The following is a 23,893-nucleotide window of genomic DNA, read 5'->3' on the forward strand; positions in this document are numbered from 1 at the left end:
TAATTGGACCAAAATGTTCTGGTCCCGATGTGTCCAATTAACCAGAATTCACTGTACTGGCTTTTGACAATGTCATTCAAATCTATTGTATCTTATTTAAGCTCACCTCCAAAGGGACATTGTGGACCCTCACAGTTCTGAATCTTCAAACTTTGGAAAAGTTTTACAGATTACTATTCCGATTGTCTATCACTTTCCATTGCCCTTTCATCTGATCTAATCACAGCCTTCCATTGCTGTAGCTTCTCCTTGTACTTAGCCCCGTGGAATTGAGAGCTTGATGCTTTGACTTTGTAGAAATGTGGGATTGCAATATAGTGGCAATAAATGAGATTTAACTCAAAGAAGGCAGGGGGGAATTAGGAGCTTATTTTCCTCACTACAAGTTACTTAGAACAAGGAGATGAAAAACAGAAGAGATAGCAGAGTTGACAGAGTTGACACGTCACAGGCAGAACAGTTGGTTAGTGTTTTGTTATTGGGTTTATAGTGGGACAGATATAGGAAAACACATTTAGAAATATACTGAAATAATTGAATGGAGCTGCCAAGAGAGCTTCAGTTATTCTAATATTGGCAATGTAAAAGAAAAATGTAAAAGAAGGAATGTTTTGAGGGCATTAAGGAAGGAAGTATTAGATTTAATTTTATTTGATGAAGTAAGGCAGTGAAGGGCATTTGGATCACATTGATCATAATAATAATATAAAAGACAAGGCATAAAAATAGTTAACTAGAGTACTTTGAACTTAAGTGAGTTAAAAAGAATCTGGGCCAGCATCCATAGGAGGCCTACGCCGGTCAACACCCAATTCCTCTCAAGTGCTATAGTAGTAACAGATGTTTTTCTACCCCCTTTAATCCAAAACAACCAACTAGTACTGTAAATCTGCCTCTATTTAGGAGCACTAACCACAGTATTCACAGCCACTTTGCCTTAACCCAAAACAAAATAACAATAAAATAAATTGCCTTCTCCACATCCACCCAGTCAGGTCTTATAATAGTCACAACTGGCCCTAACCAACCCCAGTGAGCCTATTCTTCATATCTGTGCTCATTTACACCTCATGTTCTCTATTTATTTTTTATTTGCGCAGTTTGTCTTCTTTTGCATATTGGTTATTCATCAGTCTTTATTTATGTATAGTTTTCCATAAATGATATTATATTCCATTATTTTCCTGTAAGAGAATGAATCCCAATGTAGTACATGGTGACATATACATAATTTGATAATAAATTTACTTTGACTTTCACTTTGGGCTTTGACAATGGGCGTAGTAAATTGGAATGAAAAATTGGAAGGCCTAACGCACATTGGAAAATGAGACGCCAGGTCGAAGGGAGAGGCTCAGGTGCAGAACTAGCACATTCCCTGAATAAAATATGCATCTGGATTTGGAGCAAATATACAGTAGATAGTAAGAAAAGACTCTTGATAAATCTCATGTTCAAAATCCTGGTGAAGAAGAAATTAGAGGGAAAATCCAGAAAAGAGAATAAGAAGAACAAAGGGAATAGATTTGTGACCAACACAAAAAATTCAAAGTACTCTTCAAAGGAAGGCTGAGTGACAGTTAGGTGAGTTGTTGATCAGCTTTACTGCTTGGGGAAAGTAACTGTCTGAGTCTGGTGATCCTGGCGTGGTTGCTACAGAGACTCTTCCCTGATGGAGTGAGACAGTTTTTATGCTGCCAATGGACATGACCTTCTACCTGATATTACCACAGCAGAGAATACTGCCAAAGAAGGAGGTAACAGTAATATAAAATGTGTTAAAATAGATAAAATAGGGGTTACTTCAAAGGACAGTTATATTCAAAGCTAAGAAGCCACCTTTTTTGGTATTCTGCAGATGGTGTTGTTCTGCATCATATTGTTGGTCATAGTGAATAGCAAATGCCATTTCTTTTATGTCTGTAGTGCATAATGGAAATTGCAGTTTCCTTCCAATTGTATGTTTTTTGAACAATAATACATAGCTATGAAGTGCTAAGCAACCGTGCCTTATGACCCCTATTTGTTTCAGTCCAAGCAATGTATTGATTTAATTCTCATTCTTGCTTTCGACCTCCTCTGTGAACTCACTCTTCCCAACCTCTGTAATCTCCTCTTGATCTGTAACATTCTGAGTATCTGAGCTTATCTAATTTTGCTTTCTTTTTCCTCTACTTTCAGTGTAAATCCATGGGTGAAAGTCTGAGATTCCCTCAAAAATTCTCCAGCTCTCTTTCCACCTTTAAGATATTTCTTAAAATCTTGATGGGTCTTTTAAACTTTCAATCAGGTGACTTAAATTTTCATCTTGGCTTAATATCTGTTCCTCTTTAAAATGCTTTGGCTGTCTGGTTACATTGAAGGTGAGATGTAAATGTTAGGTTGAAAGGAAAGCTTGAAAGTTTGAGGGAGCCATGGTTTTCAAGGGATGTTGGAAACTTCGTTCAGAAAAAGAGAGATATCTACAATAAATATAGGCAGCGTGGAGTAAATTAGGTCCTCGAGGAATATAAAGAATGTAAAAAGAAGCTTAAGAAAGAAATTAGAAAAGCTAAAAGAAGATACAAGGTTGCTTTGGTAAGTAAGGTGAAAATACATCCCAAGGGTTTCTACCATTATATTAATAGGAAAAGGATAGTGAGGGATAAAATTGGTCCCTTAGAGAATCAGAGTGGACAGCTTTGTTTGGAGCCAAACGAGATGGGGGAGATTCTGAACAATTTCTTTTCTTCGGTGTTCACTAAGGAGAAGGATATTGAATTGTGTAAGATAAGGGAAACAGGTAGGGAAGTTATGGAAACTATGATGATTAAAGAAGAGGAATTACTGGTGATTTAAGGAATATAAAAGTGGATAAGTCTCCAGGTCCTGACAGGATATTCTCTAGGACCTTGAGGGAAGTTAGTGTGGAAATAGCAGGGGCTCTGACAGAAATATTTCAAATGTCATTAGAAATGGGGATGGTGCCGGAGGATTGGCGTATTGCTTACGTTGTTCCATTGTTTAAAAAGGGTTCTAAGAGTAAACCTAGCAATTATCGGCCTGTGAGTTTAACGTTAGTGGTGGGTAAATTGATGGAAAGTATTCTTAGAGATGGTATATATAATTATCAGGATAGACAGGGTCTGATTAGGAACAATCAACATGGATTTATGCGTGGAAGGTCATGTTTGACAAATCTTGTTGAATTTTTTGAAGAGGTTACTAGGAAAGTTGACGAGGGTAAGACGGTGGATGTTGTCTATATGGACTTCAGTAAGGCCTTTGACAAGGTCCCACACGGAAGGTTAGTTAGGAAGGTTCAGTCGTTAGGTATTAATATTGAAGTAGTAAAATGGATTCAGCAGTGGCTGGATGGGAGACACCAGAGAGTGGTGGTGGAAAACTGTTTGTCAGATTGGAGGCCGGAAACTAGTGGTGTGCCTCAGGGATCTGTACTGGGTCCAATGTTATTTGTCATATACATTAATGATCTGGATGATGGGATGGTAAATTGGATGAGTATGTATGCAAATGATACTAAGATAGGTGGAGTTGTGGATAATGAAGTAGATTTTCAAAGCTTGCAGAGAGATTTAGGCCAGTTAGAAGAGTGGGCTGAAAGATGTCAGATGGAGTTTGATACTGATAAATGTGAGGTGCTACATTTTGGTAGGACTAATCAAAATAGGACATACATGGTAAATGGTAGGGCATTGAAGAATACAGTAGAACAGAGGGATCTAGGAGTAATTGTGCATAGTTCTCTGAAGGTGGAATCTCATGTGGATAGGTTGGTGAAGAAAGCTTTTGGTATGCTGGCCTTTATAAATCAGACAATTGAGTATAGGAGTTGGGTTGTAATGTTGAAATTGTACAAGGCATTGGTGAGGCCAAATTTGGAGTATTGTTTACAGTTTTGGTCACCGAATTATAGGAATAATGTCAACAAAATAGAGAGAGTACAGAGAAGATTTACCAGAATGTTACCTGGGTTTCATCACCTGAGTTACAAAGAAAGGTTGAACAAGTTGGGTCTTTATTTTTTGAAACGTAGAAGGTTAAGGAGGGACTTAACCATATAACAATTACAGCACGGAAACTGGCCATCTCGGCCCTTCTAGTCCATGCCAAACTCTTACTCTCACCTAGTCCCACCAACCTGCACTCAGCCCATAACCCTCCATTCCTTTCCTGTCCATATATCTATCCAATTTAACTTTAAACGACAACATTGAACCTGCCTCAACCACTTCTACTGGAAGCTCGTTCCACACAGCTACCACTCTCTGAGTAAAGAAGTTCCCCCTCATGTTACCCCTAAACTTTTGCCCTTTAGCTCTCAACTCATGTCCTCTTGTTTGAATCTCCCCCATTCTCAATGGAAAAAGCCTGTCCATGTCAACTCTATCAATCCCCCTCATAATTTTAAACACCTCTATCAAGTCCCCCCTCAACCTTCTACGCTCCAAAGAATAAAGACCTAACTTGTTCAACCTTTCTCTGTAACTTAGGAGATGAAACCCAGGCAACATTTTAGTAAATCTCCTCTGTACTCTCTCAATTTTATTGACATCTTTCCTATAATTGGGTGACCATAACTGTATACAATATTCCAAGTTTGGCCTTACCAATGCCTTGTACAATTTCAACATTACATCCCAACTCCTATACTCAATGCTCTGATTAATAAAGGCCAGCATACCAGAAGCTTTCTTCACCACCCTATCCACATGAGATTCCACCTTCAGGGAACTATGCACTATTATTCCTAGATCCCTCTGTTCTACAGCATTCTGCAATGCCCTACCATTTACCATGTATGTCCTATTTTGACTAGTCCTACCAAAATGTAGCACCTCACATTTTCCAGCATTAAACTGCATCTGCCATCTTTCAACCCACTCTTCTAACTGGCCTAAATCTCTCTGCAACCTTTGAAAACCTACTTCATTATCCACAACGCCACCTATCTTAGTATCATCTGCATACTTACTCATCCAATTTACCACCCCGTCATCCAGATGATTAATATATATGGCAAACAACATTGGACCCAGTACAGATCCCTGAGGCACACCGCTACACACCGTCCTCCAATCTGACACACAATTATCCACCACTACTCTTTGGCATCTCCCATCTAGCCACTGCTGAATCCATTTTACTACTTCGATATTAATGCCTAACGATTGAACCTTCCTAACTAACCTTCTGTGTGGAACCTTGTCAAAGGCCTTACTGAAGTCCATATAGACAACATCCACTGCTTTACCCTCGTCAACTTTCCTAGTAACCTCATCAAAAAATTCAACAAGATTTGTCAAACATGACCTTCCACGCACAAATCCATGTTGACTGTTCCTAATCAGACCCTGTCTATCCAGATAATTATACCTACCATCTCTAAGAATACTTTCCATCAATTTACCCACCACTGACGTCAAACTCACAGGCTGATAATTGCTAGGTTTACTCTTAGAACCCTTTTTAAACAATGGAACCACATGAGTAATACGCCAATCCTCCAGCACCATCTCCGTTTCTAATGACATTTGAAATATTTCTTTCGGAGCCCCTGCTATTTCCACACTAACTTCCCTCAAGGTCCTAGGGAATATCTTGTCCAGACCCGGAGACTTAACCACTTTTATATTTCTTAAAAGTGCCAGTACTTCCTCTTCTTTAATCGTCATACTTTCCGTAACTACCCTACTTGTTTCCTTTACCTTACACAGTTCAATATCCTTCTCCTTAGTGAATACCGAAGAAAAGAAATTGTTCAAAATCTCCCCCATCTCTTTTGGCTTCACACATAGCTGTCCACTCTGATTCTCTAAGGGACCAATTTTATCCCTCACTATCCTTTTGCTATTAATATAACTGTAGAAACCCTTTGGATTTATTTTCACCTTACTTGCCAAAGCAGCCTCGTATCTTCTTTTAGCTTTTCTAATTTCTTTCTTAAGATTCTTTTTACATTCTTTATATTCCTCGAGCACCTCATTAACTCCAGCTGCCTATATTTATTGTAGATTCCTCTCTTTTTCCGAACCAAGTTTCCTATATCCCTTGAAAACCATGGCTCTCTCAAACTTTTAACCTTTCCTTTCAACCTAACAGGAACATAAAGATCCTGTACCCTCAAAATTTCACCTTTAAATGACCTCCATTTCTCTATTACATCCTTCCCTTGATAAAGGTATTTAAAATTATGAGGGGGATAGACAGCTTGACGTGGATAGGCTTTTTCCATTGAGATTGGGGGAGATTCAAACAAGAGGACATGAGTTGAGAGTTAAAGGGCAAAAGTTTAAGGGTAACATGAGGGGGAACTTCTTTACTCAGAGAGTGGTAGCTGTGTGGAACGAGCTTCCAGCAGAAGTAGTTGAGGCAGGTTCGATGTTGTCGTTTAAAGTTAAATTGGATAGATATATGAACAGGAAAGGAATGGAGGGTTATGGGCTGAGTGCAGGTCAGTGGGACTAGGTGAGAGTAAGAGTTCGGCATGGACTAGAAGGGCCGTGATGGCCTGTTTCCATGCTGTAATTGTTATATGGTTATATGAATTTGGTTTTGTTGAAATTAGGTAGGTGAGAACGAGGTTTAGACCAATCTTGGAATATTCCTTTCCAGGGAGGCTAATGGGATATCACTGACAGTCACAGAGTGGGTGGTATAATCTCCTGTTCATTTCTACATGTGGGTGTATTTTTCCTGTTTTTGTATTGATCACCCAGTGAGCTGCTAAAGAATAGGTTCACTGTCGGAATATTTGAAAGAGAAAATCCATGGAGAGCTGAGGGCAAACTAGCTTTGTTCCTTTCTGCTCCTCTGAACTTGATGATCAATATGATTCTACATGTAGTGGTTCCCTATTTTACTTCCTGCTGTTGAAATAGTACTCCTGCCTCAGTCATTCTCATCAGAGAATGATGTGTGCACAGAGATCTACGTTTGTCCAGACAGGTGACAGTATTTGTGGTTGTGTGGAGACCATAGCTAATAAGATCTGGGCTAACAAGATCTATGGCAGGAAAATAGATTTCAGTGCTGCCTATTAATCTTCAACATACCACTTCAAGAAATTATTGATTATGACCTTCGTTCCTAACATTAGTTCCTACCCATGGATAACGATAGGAAGAAAATCTGGCACTTTACCATAAAGGTGGGAGGGAAGAGTTAGATTGATTTTAGAGCAGATTAAAGAGCTGGCATGAGATTTGGGGCCTGAGGGCCTGCACTGTGCTATACAGCTCTATGTTCGAAATGAGTGAGGAAATTGGGCACGTAGTATTACAAATCGGTAATAGTATTTGCCTAATCTCCTTCCTAATTTGTGGTGGAGTGCTTAGTTAGGCTGGCGGAAGCGCACCTTCCAGAATCATTGGTCGTGCTTGTCCCAAGCCCACTAGCGGTCTGGATGTAACTTGCTGACCCATCACGTCCAGACACCGATGAGACATGAAGAAACTGCAGATGCTGGAATCTGCAGCAATAAATTGCAGGAAGCTCAATGCCTGACCTGCTGGGTTCCGCCAGCATCTCGTTAGAGACTGGTGAGATAAGTAGCAATGACAACAGGATATCCAGCAACTAGAGTGAGGAACCCAAGCCCTCAAAGCATCTCCGAAGGCATTGACAGCAGAAGTAAAAGCTTCCAGCCTTTCGGCTTGTAAAAGATTGCAAGAAGGATTTTTAATAGCTTGAAATATTTCTGACATTTGATGACATTTTAAAAAAACTATACATTTCCACTCAAATTGCCACTGCCACATTTAAAGTACTGTAAATGATCTTTAAAAAAAGTGAAGAATAAGTAATTTGGAAGGTTAATTGGGAGTAAGTCTTTTGCAACCCCTCACCCTGGGTCAGTTTCACAGTAGCTGATCATTTAGCTCAAAGCCTCTTTCCTGCAATAATCTTGTACTACTTGATCCTCTTACTATCTGAACAGCTATAAGTTCCTGCCTTGAATATATGCAGGCCCTGAGCTTTTACATCTTATGCAAAACAGAATTCCAAAGACCCAGTATCCTCTGGGTGAAACATGAGTTTCTCATCTCAATGCCAAATGGCTGAGCACTTATTTTGAGTGTGACTTCAGGTTCAAAACACCCCAGGCAAGAAAAGAGTTTTGCTGAATAAGCTCTGTCAAAACTTGCAAGAGTTTTATGTTCCAACAAGATATCTTATTCTTTTTAAACTCGACATTATTTGTCCTACTCTGTTTCCAACAGGGCAACCCACCTCCCAGTCCTATGATCTGGCAAACTTTCAATGGAATCTATTCCGTATTTTGCCACATTATATTGGATTTGTCATTCACATCCTGTCTATACCCTGAGAAGCTACCTCCAAATGCTGCCTCACTGGGGACCCGAGTCACCCCAACCACAAACTGTTCCAGCAGTTACCGTCCAGGAAACGGTACCCCAGCATAAAAGCCAGGACCAACAGGCTCCAGGACAGCTTCTTCCACCAGGCCATCAGACTGATTAATTCACACTGATACAATTGTATTTCTATGGTATATTGACTGTCCTGTTGTACATACTATTTATTACAAATTACTATAAATTGCACATTTAGATGGAGACGTAACATAAAGATTTTTACTCCTCGTGTATGTGAAGGATGTAAGTAATAAAGTCAATCCAATTCAATAGTACCCAAATCATTCGAGACTCTGGAGAAACTGCATTTGGTGTCCTGTGTTCAATTTTGATCACACTGCTATAAGAAAGATGTTATTAAAATGGAAGGAATACAGACATAATTTACAAGAATGTTGCCAGGACCCGAGGGACTGGGCTATAGGGAAGGGTTGGATTGGCTAGGAGCTTTTCCTTGGAGCAGACAGCTCCATCAGCCTCCTCTCATCCTCTTTTGTTCCAGAGAATAGCCCTAGCTCACCCAACCAAACCATGAAATGCTCTTTAATCCAGGCAGAATCCTGGTAAATCTCCTCTGCACACTCTCAAAAGATTCTGCATTTTTCCTCGAATGAGACAACCAGAACCGAACACGTGTAGTCTAACCAAAGCTTTATAGAGCTGCAACAATATCTTGTAACTTTTGAACTCAATCCCTCTAATAATGAAGGCCCGCAGACCTTACACCTTCTTAACCACCCTATCAACTTGTGTGACAACTCAGAGGGATCTAAGGATGTGGAGCCCCCCCCCCCCCCACCGATCCCTCTGTTCCTTTACATTGGCAAGAAGCATATACCATTTACTCCCCTTCTATTTTGATCTTGCAGACGGCATAAACTCCACAATTCACACTTTTCTGGATGAACTCCATTTGCTACTTCTCCACCTAACTTTCCATTATGTCAATATCCTGTTGTAACCTACGACAACTTTCTGCACAATCCACAGCACCTTGAACCTTGGTGTCATCTGCAAACTTGCTAACCAGCCCTCCATTTTCTCAGCCAATCATTTATAAAAATCGCAAACAGTGGGGATCCAGGACAGATTCCTGTGGAGCAATACTAGTCACCTTCCTCTGGGCAAAATACACTCCTTTTACCGCCACCCCCTGCCTTCTGTGGGTAAGCCAATTCTGAATCCATGGACCCCATACATCATGACCTTTGAATGAGTCTATCCTGGGAAACCTTTTCAAATGTCTTACTAAATTCCATATACACCACATCTACCACATCATGATAAGCCTTTTCCTTTGATCTAATACTATCTTTAACTTGTCGTGTTAGCTGTGGCTGAACTGCTTTCTGACTAGATACATTGCATTAAAGCGATGTATATTTATGCAAGCTGTGTACTAATTCTTCTAGTATTAGCTTTTTTTTAACCATCATATTAAAATAATTTCCAATCTTCTGTCATCATTGTCATCATCATCATCATCATCATCATGTGCCATGTCTTTATGATGTGGGTGATCATGGTCTATTACCATGATTGCTCTTGGCAAATTTTTCTACAAAAGTGGTTTGCCACTGCCTCCTTCTGGACAGTGTCTTTACAGACAGGTGGCCCCAGCCATTATCAATAGCTCTCAGAGGTTGTCTGCCTGGTGTCAGTAGTTGGATAACCAGGACCTGTGCTATGCAGCCACTGCTCATACGACCATCCACCACCCGCTCTAATGGCTTCACATGACCCTGACCAGGGGGCTAAGCAGATGCTACACCTCGCCCAAGGGTGACCTGCAGGCTAACGGAGGGAAGGAGCTCCAACCTCTCCATCCCACTACCCAATCTCCCATAGCCAGTTCAAATCCTTTTGCATCAAAGGCCTCCCTAATTACATGCTATGACCTGAAAATTAACTCACGCAGCTGCCTCTCATCACAAGGGCACAAGGGTGCCATAGTAGCTTAGCAGTTAGCATAACGCTGTTACAGCGCCAGTGATCACTATCAGGGTTCAATCCTGCCGCATTCTGTAAGAAGTTTGCATGTTCTTCCATGACTGCGTGGGTTTCCTCCAGCTGTCCAGTTTCCTCCTACATTGCAAAGGCATGCAGGTTAGGTTTAGTAAGTTGTGGGCATGCTGCATTGGCGCTGGAAACATGGTGCCACTTGTGGGCCGCCCACAGCACTTCCTCGGTGAAATGCATCAATGACCAACTCAATCTGTTTGTTTCAATGTACGTGTGACAAAATAGACCTAATCTTTTTTAAAAAAAAAGTCTAGGTACTGGGTCTCCAGCTGTTGACAAACAATATCTGGGTAATTGAATGAGAAAGTCATTACTTACACTCCATATGGATTCATTCTCCATACCGTTGCTACATATTTGTTCTGATGATTCATTTTATACATTTAGGTTTCCCATGATCATTTCTGACATCTGCCTAAATACAATCACAAACAACAGAAAATCTGCAGATGCTAGGAATCCAAAGCAACACACACAAAGTGCTGCAGGAACTCAGCAGGTCAGGCAGCATCTATGGAAAAGGGTAGTGGACATTTCAGGCTGAGATGCTTCATCAGGATTCAATGAAGGGTCTCGGTCCGAAATGTCAGCTGTGCTGCTTTCCCCAGATGCTGCCTGGTCTGATGGGTTCCTCCAGCAATCTGAATATGCTTAAGCACCTCTAATTTTCTAATGCAGTAGATTCTGGTTAATTGGGACACATCAGGACCAGTACATTTTAACCCAATTAAGCAGCTGCCCCAATTAGGCAAGGTTTCATGGAAATACAGAGTTTGTAAAGGCATACAAAGACAGAACTCTGGTTAGGTCACACTTGGAGTACTGTGTCCAGTTCTGGTCACCTCACTATAGGAAGGATGTGGAAGCATTGGAAAAGGTACAGAGGAGACTTACCAGGATGCTGCCTGGTTTAGAAAGTATGCACTATGATCAGAGATTAAGGGAGCTAGGGCTTTACTCTTTGGAGAGAAGGAGGATGAGAGGAGACATGATAGAAGTGTACAAGATAATAAGAGGAATAGATAGAGTAGACAGCCAGCACCTCTTCCCCAAGGCACCACTGCTCAGTACAAGAGGACATGGCTTTAAGGTAAGGAGTGGGAAGTTCAAGGGGGATATTAGAGGAAGGTTTTTTACTCAGAGAGTGGTTGGTGCGTGGAATGCACTGCCTGAGTCAGTGGTGGAGGCAGATACACTAGTGAAATTTAAGAGACTACTAGACAGGTATATGGAGGAATTTAAGGTGGGGGGGTTATGTGGGAAGCAGGGTTTAAGGGTTGGCACAACATTGTGGGCTGAAGGGCCTGTACGGTGCTGTACTATTCTATGTTCTATGTTCTAAACTATCATTTAACTGGGTAACAAATTATCTGCGTATTTAAATGAAATACACAACAATTAGAATACTGCCAATACTACTACTGTATTATAGAAGTGTGTATTCATTTGTAGTAGTTTTCCATGGAGGAATTTATTCAGTGTATGCTGCCGAATTCTTTTGACTGTAAATGAACAAAATTAGTGCAGACAACTAGAGGAGATAGCTTCATACAAAGCTCTTGATGATTGCATCCTCCAAATCTTCATTTTTATTGTAACATTCAAGGTAATTGTTGTTAGCTTCAAATTTGTTGAAGTAGTGAAATCATATCATTTTCACTCCCAGTGCCTCAATGTTTAAAACTGCGGTGAGCAAACCAATTTCTTGCCAACTATCAGTGACAAAAATCATTGCTTTTTGACAGAAGTGCATGCAACTGTCACTATTTAAAAGCTGTTTGCTCTAAGCATAGTGTACTGTCTACCAGCCACACAAGGGCACATGATTGACAGTAGTTAAAAACTGTTAGGCAACAGTCTCCTGTCCCGGTTAAGCAGCATGGTGTCCCAAATAAACAAAGGAATCTGGGCTATAATTAGTTTTTGTTCAAAAGAGTTGTCCCAAATAAGCGGCTGCCCTGATTAACTGCTGTTCCTATTAACTGGAATTCACTTTTCCCTGCATTACGTTAAATGTATCAGCTGCAGATACAGGTCCCACTGTGTGCTCTTGTTTCATGCTTTATTTAACGCCACTCACACTGATTCTACTTCTTGGTTGTATGAGTTATGATCCCGTTTCTCAAGCTTTTAATATCAAGACTACCCCCACTTTTCAATTTTTCTTACAACCTCTAGAAATTAAAAATTAAATCTCAACCAGGATTATTTTGCAGCCACATAGTACAGGTCTACAATCCCTTATCCAAAATCCTTGGGGCCAGTTGCATGTTGGAATTCAGAATTTTTCAGATTTCAGACCCCCTCCCCCCCCCGCCGCGACCAAAAAACACGTATTCTCAAGTCCCTTATTTAACCTGTCTCAGTGCAGTGGACCCAGCGGCGCACCAAACCTACGCACATCCTCCCGTGTAATTTAAATCATCTCTAGATTACTTATAATATTTAATACAATGTAAATGCTATGTAAATAATTGTTATACTGTATTGTTTAAGAAATGATGACAAAAAGAAATTTTATTTCCAACAAAAACATTCAATAAAGCATAAAAATATACAGCTTCAAACGAACCAAAGCAAACACATAGTAAATGACTTATTGGAATAAATATAGAACGTCACAGTCACTATAATACTTCAGTAACTTGTCTTTCTGTTTATTTAAATCATATACAGTGGTAGTTCCGACACTATTTTCTTCAGTTGCACGCCGCACAGAAACCCCACGATCAAGCTTCTGCAATAACTCCACTTTCTGTGTAATTGATAGAGAAGATCCCTTCTCTTTTTCTCATTGTGACCCATAGGGGTATCTGCAGCTCTTTTTGACATTTTCACAGTGAAATTATACTTTATACTTTATACTTTATTGTCGCCAAACAATTGATACTAGAACGTACAATCATCACAGCGATATTTGATTCTGCGCTTCCCGCTTCCTGGATTACAAATATTAAATATTAAAAATAGTAAAAATTAGTAAATATTAAAAATTTAAATTATAAATAGAAAATAGAAAAATGGAAAGTAAGGGAGTGCAAAAAAACCGAGGCAGGTCTGGATATTTGGAGGGTACGGCCCAGATCCGGATCAGGATTAAATTAAACACAAAATCAACAGTGAACACAAAATATCAGTGAACAGCAAATGCACGTGTAACCAGTACGAGCGCTGAGCCACAACTGACGTCTGGCGAACTCTGCTAATGCTGCCACGTCACACCTGAGTGACGTCAGCTGTTGGCAAAAAAACTTTGGTTTTCGGAGCTTTTTGGATCTCAGAATTTCGGATAAAGGAATGTGCACCTGTAGCTCTCAAATCATGTCCTCTTATTCCTATTTGTTTTGAAAGTTGTGTGCATTCTGATAAAGAGCCTCAGTTTTGTCTTTTCATCGGTTTTTGCCAGTTCGGACTCCAATTGGAGATATACGGTGTGCTCGGTCTCCTCCTGATAGACACCGGTTTTGATAACTACTGCCGTGCTGCCTTGTCCTCTTGCTTTACTGTCTAAACTTTGTCTTACCCAAATGCTCTCCCAAATTTTTACTTCAAAATATCACCTACAGCCCCTGTTGGTCCCAGGATGATTCAAGAGCTCCCTTTTCCCTCGTACTACTGCATAGTCATCTTTCAATTCTGCCATGAATGGTCCCAAGCCCAGCTGTGAAAGGATTGGGACTAGCAACCCAATCCCGTAAAATCCCACAGAAATGCAACAGAAGCTCCAAAGACGTCATCCCTGGGAGAGGAAGGATGCACCAAGAAGATGGGCTACACCAAGGACTGGCCCAAGACGAAAGACACTGGCAAGCTGCTGTCAGTGGACTGTGCCCCAGTAGGGCTAATGGACTTAAGAAGACATTCACCTCTCTAATGTTTCTGAGTTGATGCTGACTTTCCCAGGACTCAGCTAGTACTTGGTGACTTTCACCTTTATAATCCTGTTTTTTATTGAATCGGGCTTTTTTAAACGACTTGCTTTCTTTCAGTCAAATCAGATTTGTTTAATTATCATTCAGTCATACACGAATGCAGCCAAACGAAACAGCAGTCCTCTGGGGCCACAGTGCAAAACATAACACAGCACAAGGCACAGAGCACATTCAAGTTAGCAAACACACAATCGCACAAAAATATATATATATTTAGCCCAAGTCCCTAAGTGACATGTCCCGCCATTGATGGTGCAGTTCCCAGCAGTCTGCAGACAAGCACATACACGCAATCCAGCTTGTCATTCCACCGATTGAACACTGGAGGGCAGCACCAACAGAAGAGGCCAGTCCCAACCAAGCATGGATGCCACGCTAGACCATCACCTCTCCTGGACCGCAGCAACAGGCAAGAACGCAGCTTGAGGCCTAATCCTCGCTACAACTGAGGCTTCACAGCTCCCCCTGCTTCATCTTTCATTTTTTTACATATGGCATTGGTTCTCACATGGGGCATGATAGTTGGATCATACTTCATACACCTTAAGTTAATATCCAGCCAGGAGAAGATGTCCTCAGTTCTTGACAGGGTAGGCAACACAGCATTTGGGAATTTTGCTTATGGCGGGTCAGAATAATATACAACTACATACAGTAATTATACATATACTGCTTCAGTCCTTCTCACTCCCCATCAATACCCTTCTGTATAGTGATACTATGCCAACCCTTCCTCCAATCTCCAAACAGGTCAGCTGTTTTACAGATTTAACTACAAAGGCTCATTCAGTGTTTCATTCCCTTATGCACAAAGTATCCATTCACCCATTGTTGTTTCATTTCTTATTATGGTATTTCTGACATGCTCCTTTATGAATGTATTAAAATTACTAACATTGAACATATTCGTTAGTATGGTTTGCATATTTGTATGAGGATGATAGAGCTTTAATCCTAAAGAGATTTGGCAAATGCTGCAAATCGAGAGCAACACACACAAAATACTGGAGGTCAGGCAGCATCAAAGTGTTTGTTTCTGTGTTGGTGCCTGATTAAGGGAGCTATCTGATAGTGCATGGCTATAAAGGTGGTGTGCTTTACCTCTTGCACACTTAGAGAAACTTACACAATAGACAATGATCAACAGGGCTCTAGGATACCCTGTTTACCTGCATGTGTGATTTCATGAAAAATGGTAAAAGGTGACAGAAGCAGAAAGAGTTCTGTATGTTGCTGTATTTTGCCTTCAGCTTTACCCTTTCCCAATTTTAACTCCCAAAGCTGCCTCTGCATCTAATTGAGGGTCTGCATTGTGATGGCCCTGTAGAACATTAAAATGAGTTAATGTTAAAGGCAGAAAAATGGTGGAAACACTCAGCAGGTAAGGCAGCAACTGTAGAGATAAAAATCTGATTAACTTGCCTTATTACTTACGGACGAGATGAGGATATGTCATGTGGGGGGTTGATTTATTTATTGGTTGAAAGCAGCTTCCATCGTGCCAATCATCAGTTGGCCCGTTTGAAGTATGCATCAGCAGGCTCCCATTGGCTGCCTTGTGTGCCATGGCACCAGTGTCCTGTTTCAAGCACCTCAGGGGTATAAGAATAGCACGTGCAAGGGGCTCGGGCTCTTTCCTTTGTCCCCAGTGCCCAGTTCACGCTGAGGTCACAACCTGTGTTTGAAGAACCATTAGAAGGTATGCTCCTGACATAGGAGGCCCACAGTACTCTTAGCTAAGTATCCATTTGTTGAACATTTTGTTTTGTAGTTTGTGTAATTTGACACAAACTACAAAACTTAGATGTTTGGTCAAATCTTTTACTGTTTGTAAGTAAATGATTGATGTGCTTATTTATAATCATTGTCATCTGTCGCACTCACCAAACCCATGAACCTGTTGCTGCTTTCCATCCTGTGCAGGGGTGCAGTGCTAGTCGGAGTCCACCTGGCACATCTTTAAGAAAAAAAACGAAATCAGCAAGCTAATTAATTAGGTCCCGCCCAGGGTGATTTGAGTATCTCAGAAACTGCTGATCTCCTGGGATTTTTATGCACAACAGACTCGTGGGGTTACAAAGAATGGTGCCAAAAGCAAAAGAAACATCCAGCAAGTGGCTGTTCTGTGAGCGAAAACATCTTGTTAAATCCACTCGCTGGATTTTTTTTGTTTTTGGCACCATTCTTTGTAAACTCTAGAGTCTGTTGTGCGTAAAAATCCCAGGAGATCATTAATTAGCTTGTTTAGTTCGGCTTTTTTCTTAAAGATGTGCCAGGTGCGCTCCAGCTAGCACTGCACCCCGATCCGGTGCAGTAGCCCCCTCCCCCCACCATACCAGATGGTAATGTTGCCAATTCAAATGCTGTCCAAGGTACATTGATAGAAATTTGCAAGTGTTTTAGCTGACAAACCAGATCTCCTCAAACTCCTGATGAAGTATAGCCGCAGTCTTGCCTTCTTAATACAGTAGCTGTATCAATATGTGATGTTTATGCCTATACAGAGGTTTTATGAATAATAAAATTATTGATATTGAACATACTCATTAACATGGTTTGCATATTTGTTTGAGGATAATAGAGTTTTAATCCTAAAGAGATTTGGCAAATGCTGGAAATCCAGAGCACACACACACACACACACGCACACACAATACTGGAGGTCAGGCGACATCTTTGGAAATTAATAAACGTTGATGTTTCAGGCTGAGACCCTTCATCAGGACTGGAAAGGAAGGGGGAAGATGTCAGAATAAGAAGGAGCAAGGAGGGGAAGAAGGACAAGCTAGAAAATGATAGGTGAAGTCAGGCGGTGGGAGAGGGAAGGAAGATTGACAGCAGGGGGAGGTGATAGGCAGATGAGGAGAAGCGGTAAGAGGCCAGAGTGGGGAATTGAAGAAGGGGGAAGGGAGAGAGGGGAAAAATTGAAGTTAGAAAAATCGATATCAGGTTGGAGACTACCTAACCAGAATATAAGGTGTTGCTTCTTCACCCCAAGAGTAGTCGTCATTGTGGCAGAAAAGGTCACCATGGACAGACATGTTGGAATGGGGAGGGGAATAGTATTAAAATGTTCAGCCAATGGGAAATTCTACTTTTTGCAGATGGAGCAATGCTAATCATCACTACTTTATATTTAGCTGCAGAAGTCCTTTGGAGTTAAATTGTTTAAATGACATACTATATGTACTATTAGTTTAAAAGTGCTTTTTCTGTGATTGTACATGGAAGCTGAAGAATTATTGTACTTGGTATTCATATTATTTAAAAGAAAAATGTTGTGCTGAAAATATGCTTTTATCCAGAGCTCCACCTAATTGGCTGTCTTATTTTTTAATGAAGCCTGTTTTAAATAAAATTTCTGAAACAACTGTTATTCTGTGTTATAGCAACCAACATATTACTGATACTAAATATAGTGAGGTATTTTGTTATCCATATCCTGACATCTGATTAAATAACCAGATGTTTTAATCTCTGTAACATCAAATTCATTTCTGAGTTTAAAACATCTCTTTGACCTCTCTCAAGAGTGGTGTCTGAAATACTTCAAAGCATTCCAAGTGAATTGGTAAGGTTAGGTGTCTTTCAGATGAATAGTTGAAATGAACACTTGAAACCCTGTATTTATACAGAAGGTTTAGATCTGATCTTCCTTCACATTTGATTTGACCAGTGTTTCTGAGAATGATCTTGACATAGTTAATGATGTTCCTTTAGAACTCAGATCTGAATAATGAATTGTTGCCCACTTAATTGTATTGCTTTGATAACACGAACAGTACTGAACTAGAGAATGCAGAAAATGGATTTCATAAGGTGATTTGTGTGACATTCTGAAAAATGATCCTCTGTAGTGAACGGATTTAATGGAAATCGAACACTGGTGCCATACTGAACACGTTGTATTGAAGTTGGAGTGGATGATCTTTTCATTGCGGTATCATGCAGAGAGGCAGCCGGAATGTGGTAGACCCTAGGGAATTTAATCATCTCTCTTTTTTGTATTTGCAGGTCTAGCAATAGCCAGTGCACTTATAGATATTTCACAACAAAAGCCAAGTGAGTGCAAAGAGAAGACGTCAGCCATTAGGAACAGAAAGCAGCTCCCTCCAACACATCAAGGAACTTGTGTATAAGAAAAAATAAAAACTGCACTTGTTTATTCTTTAAGCCATTTTCCTTTTTGATATGGCTTTGATTTAGAGGCACCCAACAGCCTCAGTTTTTCAAGAGGTGACAAGAACATTAAAAAAAATCTTGCCCTGTGATCTTGCCGTATGAAGTCAGCGATGGGTCCTGTAACAGTGGGTAAAGGTCACACTTGCCTTCAACGCAGCCAATTCGATTTATTGCATTTCAACACCATTAACCATGTTTGTAAATATGATTGTGGAAATAAAATTAGATACGTTAAATGACCACAGAAATGTTATTTTCATTTTAGCCACACGCTGATGGCAATTGATTGTGGTTTGAATAACTATCAGTATTTAAGAATTTAAAGCTTAATGCAAATGTGTTAACTGAAGAATGTTTTTGAAATATGCAGTACTGCAACTTGGGTAAATGTGAAGGGGGAGGAAAGAAACGCATAGATGTTGATGCAAATGTTACTGTCCCTGAAGTTTCCAATTAATGAAGAGATCATGGAATAATACTGTAGTGTTCAGTTTGATTCATGGTTAATTGCATGTTACAGTGGTGCTGGATCAATAATTAGAAACCAGTTGTATGTTAATCATTGAACAAAAATATACATCTGTTGCGATTTATGCCATTCCTGGATTCTGCGTTTACATTCTTAGGGAATACATTAATGCTCTCCGGATGAATCAGGAGGGCATTTGTAAAGAAATGTTATTTATTGCAAACATCTAATGAAATCTGCACAAGCTACGTTTTCTCTACATACCAATCAATGCCCGTTTGGTGTGGTTTGACCAACATCTGTCTGAAACAAAATTCTGAACCACCAAGCAGGGAAAGCAGATTGTGCAGTCTCAGAATTCATCAAGTAAGTAACTTTGATCAGTATTGATTGGCATGAGAGCTAAGAAATGAAGGACACAGGGGAGAAGAGGAAAGTGAGTCCCTGTTTTTCTTTTGCAGTTCTTGGGTGGTTTATGCAACTGATTGTATTAATTTATAGTTAAACTACACAAATTTGGTGGAAGTATTCCATCGCCCCGCATTTAGGGATAATTTTTTAATAAATTGCAACCCATCTGATAGCTACCATGTAAAAATATCTACTCTGATTCTTATGTCTTGAGGAAATCTAGTAGAATTATAGTAGTCAATGATCTTGGACCAATAGAAGCTGTTCTCTTCATGTTACATTTGCACTATCTGTGAGATTTTAGTTCTAACCTCGTGGAATCATTTTTAAGTCACTGTGTATTAAGGACTGATGAAAGATCCACGTTTTTCATGCCTCATATTTTGGGTAAGGGCTCCGTGTTTTTTTTACCCATTTGTCTCTTGCCACCTTAATTCATTCATCTGTAAAATTGTCGCATCTGTAAATACACATCTGACAGCATCAGTCAGGTGACTGCACAAAGAAGTATTTTACACGGAAATGTTTAGATTTGTATCATTAAGGAACAGCCAACATAAGATCTGTGTTAATCTGGGCCTATGTAAAACAATTTTGAAACTTCAACATATTAAAAAATTCAAATTATTGTTTCTTCAACTTTCTTTCCTGTATCATGTGTATCATGGACAATTTTTGTTTTGACTTGAGATGTTACATGATTTTTTTTTCAATAGTGTTGGCTCCTGGGTGTTAAAAGAAATAAAGTCGAATGAGTCCATGAAATAACAAAGTTGAAATTGTTGCAGAATGTGAATCAATGCTCTGAAACACTTTGAGTTTTGATTTAATATTGTATCTTGAGCAATTCTGCTGAATTAATCTTATATCCTACAAATGAGAAATTGCACATTTCACCATGTTGCAAAGAAAGTGGTTTCTGACCAATATACAGTTTGTTAATTTTCAGAGTTATCACTAGTAAAGGAACATTTCAACATGTAGTAATAATAATAGCCATAACCAAAATCTGTTGTACAAATTGAATCCTATAGGGTGGTATGTGGAGAGGTGGGTGAGTGGGAGTGTGGGGTAAAATTCTTCCAGAAATTAAATTTTGAAAGTTTAGCTCAAAAAGTGAGGCCAGATTTCACTGAGAAGTTTCAACAAGCAAAAAATATCCAAATTCTATGCTCCACAAGTTGACAACAGAATGGAAAGTGTGAATCATCTTCAGGTTTGTCAGTCACAGTCATACCAGATGAGGATATCTTTGACCAAACATGCAAGGATCTTCACGTCAAGAAGGAAGAATCTGAATTGTAGACAATTCTTGGCTGAGTTGCAGTTCAAAATAGTTTTTGGCATTGGTGGTACCGGTAGTTATCATGAAGGGATCTTCATCAGCTGGCTAAGTGGGCTGAGGAATGGCTAATCAAGTTTAATATGGATAAGCAAGAGGTTTTGCTCATTTTGTTGGAAGACAATTGAAGGTAGGCCTTTCACAGTGAAAAGTGGGGCTCTGAGAAATTTTGTAGAACAACGGGACCTAGGAGCACAAGTACTAAAATTGATATCATAGGTATACAGGCTGATGAAGATGACTTTTGGCACACTAGCCTTTATCAGTGAAGATATTGAGTAGAGAAGTCGGGAGCTTATGTTGCAGTTGTACATGGTATTGGTAAGGCTATCACTGGAAAATGATAACAACAGGAATTCTGCAGATGCTGGAAATTCAAGCAACACACATCAAAGTTGCTGGTGAACGCAGCAGGCCAGGCAGCATCTCTAGGAAGAGGTACAGTCGACATTTCAGGCCAAGACCCTTCGTCAGGACTAACTGAAGGAAGAGTTAGTAAGAGATTTGAAAGTGCGAGGGGGAGGGGGAGATCCAAAATTTGATGCCCAGTTTTGGTCACCTTGCTGCAAAAATGATGCTATTAAGCTGAAAAGAGTGCAAAAGAGATTTATAAGAAAGTTGTCAGGACTTGAGGTGCTGAGCTGTGGAATGCAGGAGAACGAGGGGTGATCTTATAGTGGAGTATAGAATCATGAGGGCCATGGATAGTATCATATAGTCTTTTACCTGGGCTTGGCGAGTCAAGAATGAGAGGGTATAGTTTAATAGAGTCATAGAAAACTATAAGCACAGAAATAAGCTCTTCAGCCCATCTAGTCTGTGCCAAACCATTAATTTGCTTAGTTCCTTCGGCCTGCACCCGGATCATAGCCCTCCATATCCCTTTGCAACCAAGTTTCACTAACGGCTACAATGGCATAATTCCACATACTGATCCGTGCCCTAAGCTCATCCACCTTTCCTACAATATTCCTTGCATTTGAAATATGTGCATCTCAGAGCATTAATGCCACCATACTCAGCTTTTTGCTTCCTCAACTTCTGTGTAGTTTGAACAACATCTTTCTCCACAATCACTGTTTTGATGCTCTGGTTCCCATCCCCTTGCAACTTTAGTTTAAACTCTCGCCTTGTGCAGCACTAGCAAACCTCCTTGCTAGGTTATTAGTGTCCCTCCAGTTCATTTGTAAACCGCCCCTTCTGTACAGGTCTCATCTTCTCTGGGAGTGAGCCAAATCATCTAAAGCTCTGAAGCACCCCCTCTTGCACCAACCCCTTAGCCACGCATCAAACTGTACAATCTTCCTATTTCTGGCCTCATTAGCACATGGTACAGGTAACAATCCTGAGATCACAACCATAATTTGAGAGGAGAGAGATTTAGTTGGAGTTTTCACCAAGAGGGCGATTGGTCTACAGAATGAGCTCAGTGTGAGGGAGGGTCCATTAACAATGTTGAAAAGTTACTTGAATGACTACAGTACATAGAAAAGGTTGGAGCAATAGGACTCAAGGGTATGCAAGTAGTATTAGCGTAGATGGGAATCTTGGTTGGCATGGAGCAATTGGGCTGAAGGGCCTGACTCTGTGTAGTCTGATGATAATCACCAAGGTGAAAACTGTTGCATTACATTTGTTTCAGGATTCCTTTTTAGGTGAGTTGGTATTTTCTCATTTCTGCCTCAGTTTCCTTATCCTTTTAGACTCCAAGTCTCCATTTCTGTTCCCTGACTACTAGCCCCATCTTCCTTATATTCAATGCTGCTCCAATTTCCTTTGCTTTTTGGTGTCCTGTTTTATATACAATAAGAATCCCCAAGCTGAGCCTCTCATCTGTATTGCTTTCATTACCTTCTTTTCTCCCAAGTGCATTTTTCTACTGTTCCCACATACTTCCTATTTTATCATTTGAACTTGAAGACCTTTCCCCCTTTCATTCTCTTTTATAGTCTGCAATCTGACTGATAAAGGCTATTTTAAAGAACCATTAAACAACGCTTTGCTTTAAAATACAGCATCACCAGTTTATCATCAGCTGATCCACAGGAGATCCACCAGTTTTAAAGTAAATGGTGTAATTTGGCACAGTTCCATGGATTATTTTGAGTGTGTACAAACTGGAACTCCTATTAACAGAACGATCACTGAGCAGATTTGGAAAGCTGCAAAAGGAAAGGTGATTTCCATTTACGAGGTAATTTATTAAGCTTCCACATTTTTATTGAGAGGCACATTTTAGTTGGGATTAATCTAAGACATTTTATAGGGAAGGAAGTTCAAATAACTAAGGAATAGATAAATATGTTTCGCTATTATCACTAGCCAAACTCAATGCATAGTAAATCTTTTTTGGACTAAGAGCTTGATGAAGGATCTAACTATGACTGATCATGCCAGATATTGCCTGCTGGAGCTTGGGAACGAATCTCCAGATGCACAAACTTCATTGACTATCAAAGTATGTATACCATATAAGACATACTGTAGGAGCAGAATTAGGCCATCTGGCCCATTGAGTCCGCCCCGCCATTCAATCATGGCTGACACTTTTCTTTATCTCCTCCTCAACCCCAGTTCCTGGCCTTCTCCCCATAACCTTTGATGCCATGTCCAATCAAGAACCTATCAATCTCTGCCTTAAATACACCCAACAACCTGGCCTCCACAGCTGCATGTGGCAACAAATTTCACAAATTCACCACCCTTTGGCTAAAGAAATTTCTCCACACCTCTGTTTTAAGAGGGTGTCCCTCTATCCTGAGACTGTGCCTTCCTTTCCTAGACTTCCCCACCATGGGAAACATCCTTTCCACATCTACTCTGTCTAGACCTTTCAACATTTGAAAGGTTTCAATGAGATTCCCCCCTTCCTTCTGAATTCCAGCGAGTACAGACCCAGAGCCATCAAATGTTCCTCATTCCTGGAATCATCCTTGTGAACCTCCTCTGGACCGTCTCCAATGCCAGCACATCTTTTCTAAGATGAGGGGCCCAAAACTGTTCTCAATATTCAAGGTGAGGGCTCACCAGTGTGTTATAAAGCCTCAGCCTCACATCCTTGTTGTTGTATTCTAGACCTCTTGAAATGAATGCGAACATGGCATTTGCCTTCCTCACCACTGACTCAACCTGCAAGTTAACCTTCAGGCTGTTCTGC

At 40.2% G+C, this 23,893-nt stretch overlaps 1 protein-coding gene across 5 annotated transcripts in view; it reads left to right on the forward strand.

Moving 5' to 3' along the window:
* atrnl1b (attractin-like 1b) overlaps positions 1 to 20,164 on the forward strand; it is a 1,086,143-nt gene extending 1,065,979 nt beyond the window's left edge. For 4 of the 5 annotated variants that reach the window (XM_063072023.1, XM_063072026.1, XM_063072028.1 and 1 more), the window contains one exon: positions 18,347 to 20,164. In XM_063072023.1, the coding sequence (XP_062928093.1) occupies positions 18,347 to 18,471 (125 nt within the window). In that variant the 3' untranslated portion in view covers positions 18,472 to 20,164. The remainder of the gene's footprint in view (positions 1 to 18,346) is intronic. The other variant, XM_063072024.1, reaches the window with a different exon arrangement.
* Positions 20,165 to 23,893: the final 3,729 nt, after the last annotated feature.

Source organism: Mobula hypostoma, chromosome 19 (assembly GCF_963921235.1).
Source record: "Mobula hypostoma chromosome 19, sMobHyp1.1, whole genome shotgun sequence".
Classification (NCBI taxonomy): domain Eukaryota; kingdom Metazoa; phylum Chordata; class Chondrichthyes; order Myliobatiformes; family Myliobatidae; genus Mobula; species Mobula hypostoma.